General features: G+C 32.9%; 1 protein-coding gene across 1 annotated transcript; it reads left to right on the top strand.

The window, feature by feature from the left end:
- Positions 1–696: 696 nt before the first annotated feature.
- On the top strand, positions 697–6,762 carry LOC112057951 (toll-like receptor 6). The gene has a single exon (XM_024098567.2). It carries the CDS (start codon positions 906–908, stop codon positions 4,935–4,937), a length of 4,032 nt encoding a protein of 1,343 aa, XP_023954335.2. The 5' UTR covers positions 697–905; the 3' UTR covers positions 4,938–6,762.
- Positions 6,763–9,370: the final 2,608 nt, after the last annotated feature.

Here is a 9,370-nt window from a genome sequence, read left to right as displayed (position 1 = left end):
ATGTTGAAGGATTTCCCAAAAATCTAAATATCGCAAATTTACCTACATAACGTATATGCGATTTTCATCGTCGGCACCGAAGTGAACACGTTAACTTGAGAAGCATGTGGTGTCCCGGAAAACTATTTTCCAAGGCTTTTATCTCATTTTCACCCGAAGTAAAAAGTTTGGTAAAGTTGTTCAACACAACAGGTGTTCGAGATGTTCTAATATTAGCATTTTTTTTTAAAGGCTCTATGGATATGAGTATGTTACATACAGGTAATTGTTTTCGTTAAAATATCCACGCCAAGTACTGGAAAGTTTGTGCATATCATCAAATATTAAAAACAATATTCTTTGTAACGATGTCACATACGACTAAAGTCCGTAAATGAAGATGGTGTTAAGTGCACAGAGGTAATAAGAATTTTTTATGAGATGGTTAACGGTTACAACTTTTTAATAAGAACTATAAAACAAAATACTTAAAATTGTATCAGACTTTAAATAAATAAATAACAAAATGACGCATAAAGATAATCTACAGCGAAGAAGCCATCCAATGTAGTTACAAGAAGGCGATAAAAGAGTATAGGGTCAATAGGTCTATTATGCACCCTTCCTGATATGTATAATTATGAAAGCTACGAGATGAAGTTTTCTTAGACGCCGGGCGGGTGGCGGCGCGGCGGGGCGTCGGGCGTCGGGGGCGGAGCCAGGAGTTCACAAAGCGCCGCTCAGTCGGTGGGCAGCCGCCATTCGCGACCTACGCCTGCTGCTACCGTGTGAAAGGCTGACATGCCACGCGACTCGCGATGTCGTTCCTACCGCGTGAATATTTATGATGCGATCACCGACTTTGTTTCATTATAAATGGCACTGCCGACCTCGATGCCTCATCGCCACTCGCATACGACCATAAAATGCCAATAAAACGAACTATCGTGAATAGACTTGAGCGCCGAAATTTTAACTTTGTTGTGTATGTGTTATTCTGCTGCTATGTCGTCGACAGGAGCACCGCGGCCGAAATGCCGCACGAGTGCGCCTACCGCACGTCTGAGACGGAAACGTCGGAGGACGCTGTTCTTTTCTGCAAAATAAGAACTATAAGCAGTTTGGATCACTTGTTACAAAACATTAGCCGGACACATTTCGATGATGTAATTTCGTTGCACGTCCAATGTAGTGAAATTCTGTTCTTTGAGAGCACGCTTGCAGCACAGACGGAAAAGACTTCAGGGAAACATTCGAATCTAGGCAAACTCAGAGATCTTGTCATTGACAAATGCAAGATACGACAGATACCGGCACGTGCTTTCGAGAATTTCAAGGATCTGAAATCTTTACACGTGACTACGCACAATAGTGAATGGTCTGCGATGACTATGGAGTTGCATGAATATGCGTTTTCGGGACTAAGTGAGTTAATCGAGTTAGATTTAAGTGACAATAACATTTGGAGCACTAAAACTGATACTTTTTGCTCATTGTACAGTTTGAAGACATTAAATTTAACCAGAAACCATTTGCAAAATATAAAAACAATAGGTTTTTCCGATTCGACGCGGGAACAAAACTTAAGTGTGAAAAGTTGTAATTTAGTTTTAGAAGCTCTTGATATGTCTTATAATGATTTGATTGTGATTACTGAAAATAGTTTATCCAAATTACGTTCTTTGTCAAAATTATTTTTACAAAACAATGCGATATCTACTCTCGAGGATGGTGCTTTTGAGGGTCTCATAAGTTTGCAAGCATTAAATATGTCTAGTAACTTTATAAATAGTATTCCACCTGATATTTTCTTCGACACAAAATTTTTAAAAGAAATTATATTTAGTAACAATACCATAACTGTTTTACCTCCTGGTCTTTTTAGAGGTTTGGAACAACTTCAAGTATTAGACTTATCTAATAACCAGCTAACTAGTCAGTGGATAAATAAAGGCACATTCGTAGGGTTGTTACGTATGGTAATATTAAACATTTCATACAACAGACTTTCTAAGATAGACCGCTACATGTTCCAAGATTTATATAGTTTGCAAAAACTAAACTTAGAGCATAACGAAATAATGACTATCGATGAACACGCTTTTGAAGAACTTCGAAACTTACATTCTCTTACACTTTCAAATAATAAATTAATACACGTGCATACGAACATATTCACGGACTTGCATGTCTTACACGAGCTGTTTTTAGATAATAATAAAATCAAACACATAGATGAATACGCCTTTGAAAACATGACTACAATTGAAGATTTAGGACTTAACGATAATTTGTTACCAACAATACCGGCCTCAATTCGAAAATTACGATCCCTCAGATCGTTGGATATCGGGAACAACAATATAACCCATTTGAATCGAGAAAACTTTCGCGGTCTGACAGAACTTTTTGGTTTACGTCTCGTAGATAACAAAGTTACTCATTTAAATGAAGATACTTTTGAACATTTGCCACAGTTACAGGTACTTAATTTAGCATCTAATAAAATAAAACTCGTTTCTTCTGGGTGTTTTCGTAAAAATGTTAATTTAAAATTATTACGCATGGATGGAAACGACATTACGACTTTTGATGGAATTTTTTCTTCATTAAATACTTTGGTTTGGCTTAACATGTCGGCCAATAGGATCTCTTCTTTTGATTTTAATAGTTTTCCTAAAAGCCTTGAATGGTTAGATTTACATATGAATTTCATAAATACAATGAATTATGTAAATGAAGTAAATTCAAATATTAACATTAAGTTATTAGATTTAAGTTACAATAATATTACCCAACTTACTGTTACTTCTATACCCGAATCTATAGAAAAACTTTATATAAATAATAATAACATACAACACATTCAAGTGGGTACTTTCTCCAAACTACAAAAGCTGTCAATTGTTACATTGAATAACAACAAAATAGTACAACTTGACATGAACGCATTTAGGTTAGATCAAATAGATGAAGATAGCGACTTACCAGAGTTTTTTATAAGTGGAAACCCATTTGTTTGTGACTGTTCAATGGAATGGATTCAACGGATCAATTATTTAAGTCACAGTCGACAATACCCGCGTGTGTTGGATCTCGATAAAGCTTTTTGTTCATTGGTTCATTCGCGAGCTAAAGAGAAAAAAATGATAATAGACATGTCGCCTTCTGACTTTCTGTGTCCATATGAAAGTCATTGTTTTGCTCTCTGTCACTGTTGTGACTTTTTTGCTTGTGATTGTGAAATGATTTGTCCCAATAACTGCAAATGTTATCATGATATAACGTGGAACGCGAATGTCGTAGATTGTTCGAACGCTGGGTATAAAGAGGTACCGGATAGAATACCTATGGATGCCACTGAAATATATCTAGATGGTAACGATATCAATAATTTAGGTAACCATGTCTTTATTGGTAAGAAAAAACTTCAAGTTCTTTACTTAAACAACACTAAATTAAAAGAGGTAAATAATCAAACATTTAAGGGAGTCGACTCTTTGAGGGTATTACATTTAGAGAATAATAAACTAGTCGAGTTAAAAGGAGATGAATTCGTTCATCTTAATAATCTTAATGAATTATATTTGGACCATAACGCGATAGTGCACGTTGCAAACAATACTTTTTCGTCGTTAAAATCTCTTTCAGTATTGAGAATCGATGATAATAAACTTGTCAACTTTTTCCCGTGGAAACTGTTAGCATCGTCTTCAAAAAGTTTAGCGCACGTTTCAATAGAAGGTAATCAGTATTCTTGTGACTGCAAAAGTATAGCCGAGTTGGATACATGGCTTCGAAGAGATCCAGGCGATCCTGAAAAAATGTTGTGTACAGACACTGAAGGCAAATCTACTAAAATAACAATAGCTTCAGTATTAAGCCATTGCAAAGAGTATCTGGGGTCGATACATGATCCTACAGTTTCTAAAAATGAGATTGTCACCAAATCGTTATTTCTTCCGGATAACTATTTTGCTGTAATTTGTGGAATTATTATAATTATAGTTGTAATCTGTCTTGTAGGTGCTATATTTTATGCTTTCAGATACGATGTCAGTGATTGGTTGTACACTCATTACGGTGTGCCTTTATTTAAAGAACAATCGTGTCCAAACGTCGATCATGTATTGGAGGGAAATTCCAATCATATGTACGACTATTATGTGATATGTAACACCAAAGATACCCAATTTATATATCATAATATTATGTCAGAAATTGAATTCAGGAAAATGACCTCCAAAAAGTTTTCAACTAACGAGTCCTCCTTAAATATTCTAACATTAGATAGCTTTTCAAAATCTTCAAAATTATCTAAACGTCTTCTAATTGTTTTGACCACAAACTTCATATGCAACGATCTGTGCGATTTTCATTTCAAAAATATGTTTTACAGTTACTTAAAGTCTTTAAATCGTAGCGACTTGAATAAGGTTATATTTGTTAAGATAGTAGATAACAATCAAATAAATGATGAATTGTGTTTCGTGTTAGATAAGTTTAAAAATATATCGTGGAACGATCCCCGTTTCTGGGAAAAATTTATTGCTTTACTCAATTCCACCGACACCATTATCACTGTGAAGAGCTCTGAGAGGAGCGTATTCAAGAAGTCATTACGTCAGACTCCGACGTTGAGATACACCACAATGCCGGTCACAAACGACAGTTGCTCAAAGCAGAATTTTTCGAATTCACTACAGTATTGTAAAAGGAACGACGGGGAAACATCACAGAATGAAAGTTCTCCTTCCTCGGACAACACGTATGGGGAAGGGAACAATTCGAACAATAGTTACATGTCGATTGACAATAGAGCATGTCCCCGGTTTAATTATGACCTCAGGCTTTCCCCGAGCAGTGGTCACGTGTATTCTAGGGTAGAAGATATATCGCCGACTGTACCTCGCTCTATAACAAACACCGCCGCGAAAGGCCGCACTTACTTTGTCTGAAAACTTATTTTACTCGCATAAGCATTGTTCTTTTACTTCTCGCACTGGAAACTGTTAAGTGCACCTTTTGAATATAAAATGTTAAAATTTAAATTATATTTCACTGTACATACTCGTAAATTGTATTTTCGTATACTATTAGGAAGGTATTGGTCAATTTTCACATACGTAAATGACCCGTATTGATTTACGTATTAACAGTGTAATACAATGATAAAATTAATTAATTAAAAAAAAAAAATATTTTGTACAAAGTTCATGTGAAAATGTTAATAAGTCTGATAACGTAAACATTTTTCAAATTTTAATGATAATTGTATTTGTATAGTCTATTGATGTGCGATGTATTTACATCACATTAACTGTAAAACAACACCAAATAGAGTAAGTCGATAATTGTAAATTTCATATTCACAAAAATATTATAATGACGGGTACAGACTAAAGCCGATGTGTGGCGGCTTTTTATTGTTGCAAAGAGACCACTTTTCCGTAGGACTGGTCACTATGTAATAATTTTAAAACCCAATTACACTGATTTTAATTATTAGCTAGGTATTAAATAATTCGAACGGCTTAAGTCAGTCTATTTAATGCTGTAAGTAAAACCGTACCTATTAACTTTATAAATTTATTTTTTAATATGCATTTCCTTGCTTGTAAATATTATTGAAGTTTATGTCAACCTTTTTATTATATAACAATATTCTACTATGTATTCAGCACTATGAATGGTATATGTACTTGTATAAAAAAATATTTTATTTCTATTTTGTAACAAGAAAATTTGAGACCAAGTACGATGTTATGTAATGAACATATACTGAACACTGTATACGTAAAAAAAAAATGTCTTATCACGGCGTATAGTTATGTTGGAAATTTAGGAATTCCAATTGTCACTTTCTGTTGAGTTTTAATTGGACTGTGAAATAATTTGAAAAATCTGGAAAATAATTTGCAAATCTGGAAAGAAATGCCAATGGGGATGATGACTAGGTTTGAATATATTGATTTTAATGATACATTCGGGTAAATAAGGTCAATGTTAACTAATTTATACATAATAAGCAAAGATTGACTGGATATTTGCAAAATAAATAAGATTATAAAAGTTCAAAATCTATTAAAAATATTTTATCGTAATTAGATGAAAATTCATACAGTTTTAGCTTCCTTACATTAAATGTGACATTTTTAAATATGTGAACTATAAACATGAACGCAGAAATAACAAAGATATTAGTAATTTTGTTTAGAAGCCCATACAAATCTAACGATCATTAATTGCCTACGACGTCATAAGTGCGTACCATTTTGTATGGGGCGTTTTCCAGGGATCCGCGGCAGCGCCGCAAATCTGACCCTTTAATTCCCTGTAGCTCCGAAAGTAATGATCGCAGATACCCTGTTACTTTTACAAAATTGCTTTACTATTAGCATACTCTTAATTTATATACAATTTAAAAAACTGTCATCATCCCTATTGGCAAATTAACAAGTTAGTATTATGCTATCTGTTACATTACAATATCCTTATAATAATTTTAAAACTCATCACATAATACTATTACTGTATTTATATATAAAAATCTACGTTCGCGGTGTTACTGTTTAGTGTTAATGCTTGAAATCTTATATAAAATAATTAATTATTATAACTAAGCTAAATCGTGATATTAGATTTAATAATTATGAATTTGCAAATAAATGTAATTTTTGAATTGTAATTATTAGTCGTAATAATAAAATATTATTGTTTTGTATAAAATGTACAAAGATATCTTAAAACCGTAATAAAATTATACTGACGTTTTGATACTCATTATGTCTTTCATTTGCGAAATATTAATGTTCAAAGCGAAACCTTAATTAAGATTAATTACGTAAAATATAATTTTACAGATGAAATGAGAAATTGTACATTTTATTTCAGTCCCTGTTTTTAAATAATAATAATACATTAAACCCTTTTTAAGGTGAATATTTTTCTCATAATCGAATTGCTACAAAATATTAGTCTTTTTTGTTTACTGACAGAATAAAACTAAACAAAAAATCTATCCATTTGCAATAAACTCAAGATCTACTAAACGGATTTTGATGCAGTTTTTTACCAATAGATAGAGTGATTCAAGTATATTATAGGTTGTCAAGGTTTTTGAATGTAATATGAAGATAATTAATTATTGGGAGTGTCGGAAAATGGTAGAAGTTTATATCAAGTCTGTTCTCTGAAGTTTTCTAACTTTCCACGGGTTCCAGGCGGGTGAAGTCGCAGACGTCTGCCAGTTTGGTATTCATTTCAACTACTCACTTGAGTCAAAGAGACTTGACAAGGAGATAGAGATACGGACAGCCAAGTGCTCTAAGGGTTGTTTTTGGTTTTAAGTTACAGAACACTACAACACAGAAGGGTAATTTCTTTTGCAATATCTCCTCACAATTTTATGCTTTAAGTGGTTCGCTGAGCTGCCTGATCCAGGGTTAGAGTCTTTAGTCAGATTAATAAAAATTTAAAGTATTAGGATTTTATTTTGATATTTTTGAATTTGTCTGAAAAGAAGTCATCGATCTTTGTTGATCTCCGTACCTCAGAGATGTGTACTTCTCCAGGTGTGTAAGCATATTGTTCTATAGAACTATACGGTAAGATAATTTACTAGTAAGTATAACATTTTATAATATCTCAATAAAAAATTGGCCAACGTGATCGAAATTAGTTCTTATCATTATCTACAGGGTCCCATCACAGAGTAACCAGAGAGAGTCTTTACAAACTGCGCGCTGAAGCCAGTGCAACCCACAAAAAAAAGTCGCGCGTCTTGATCTCCATATACAAACAATTCGTAATTTGTATTTCAAAATTAGCTTTTTGCTAAACCTCAATGGTGGTTTACTATTTTAAATAAATACTAAGTATATTTTTAGTGATATGATTACAATTGTACATACACTTCTCAGATTCTTCTCAAACGATACTTATACTTTTCTTTCTTTTTTTTTAAACGAAGTTATTTTATTTTATAATATCAGAGTTCTAGGTCAACAGAAAGTAGGTAGTGCCCTATACATTTTTTAGTAAGTAATTTTCACGTTAGCTTATTTTTAACCTTCTTAAAAAAAAGAAGGAGGTTCTCAATTCGACGCGTATGTTTTTTTTTCACAGCTACATATGACAAAAAAAAATAGGTAGAATGCAAGTGTGTACTTCTAAGTGTATACTTCTAATTAAAGACTAATTAGGTATATTATTAGGCCATAAGTATATAGTTTTAATTTCAACTCGATGCTTTTACGCAATATTAAGATATAGAGTTTTGATGCTCAAACAGACGGAGAGACAGACAAGAAAGTGATTTTATAAGGATTCCCTTTTTTCCTTTTGAAATACAGGAGCATAAAGAGAGCGAAATTCTACTAGCTTAGCGCATTATTAGCGCTACTTATTATATTGGTGTTACATCTATACTAATATTACAAAATTTAAGAGTTTGTTTGTTTGTTTTGTTTGTTTGATTGAACGCGCTAACGCAGGAACTACTGGTCCGATTTGAAAAATTCTTTCAGTATAGGCCATATAGTATCCCCATACTCTTACGGGAACAGGAACTACGCGGGTGAAACCGCGCGGCGTCAGCTAGTTACAAATAAGCCTAAAGGAGATATCGTGTTATCTATATTCTACCGATACATCGCACTAATAGACCCTCGGACAAATTAATCATACCTAATACGTTCCTCACTAATTGCTCGCGGATACAACATGTTGTACATTCTTCGGACAAACATTGTCTTGTTCGAATGTTATTGAACCAAAGATAATAAATATTTGTGTAATTTGTCAGTATTTGATAGTAGAATCCTCAGAATACAAAAAATAGAATCCTTGTTGTAATAGTGATAAGGTAATCAACAATAAACTAAATAATATGAAATACTTACCATTAGCCAGAGCAAAGAACAACAGCTATTTATCTTTATTTATTTTATTTATTTATTTAAATATAAATAAAATATATAAAAGGCCTATGTAAATGTACCCTATTCTGGAAAAATAAAAATTTATTGATTGATTGATTATCTATTGATATTATAATATTTAACCGACTTCAAAAAAAGGAGGAGGTTCTCAATTCAACGCGCATGTTTTTTTTATGTTTGTTACCTCATAACTTCGTTATTTCTTAACCAATTAGATTTTTTTTTTGTTTGCAAGAGTACTTCCAGATTGGTCCCATTTAATTTTCATGAAAATCGGTTCAATAATTTTCCTATCTATGTTTTGCACCAAATTTCATCCAAATCGGTTCAGTAGTTGAGCCGTGAAAAGGTAACACACATACACACAGGAAGACTTACTTTCGCATTTTCAATATTAGTATGGATTCTAATTCGCTCATATTATCATAATTAACAACCTATATTCGGCT

Source organism: Bicyclus anynana, chromosome 13 (genome assembly GCF_947172395.1).
Source record: "Bicyclus anynana chromosome 13, ilBicAnyn1.1, whole genome shotgun sequence".
Taxonomy (NCBI): Eukaryota; Metazoa; Arthropoda; class Insecta; order Lepidoptera; family Nymphalidae; genus Bicyclus; species Bicyclus anynana.
This window is presented reverse-complemented; position numbering and strand designations above follow the sequence as displayed.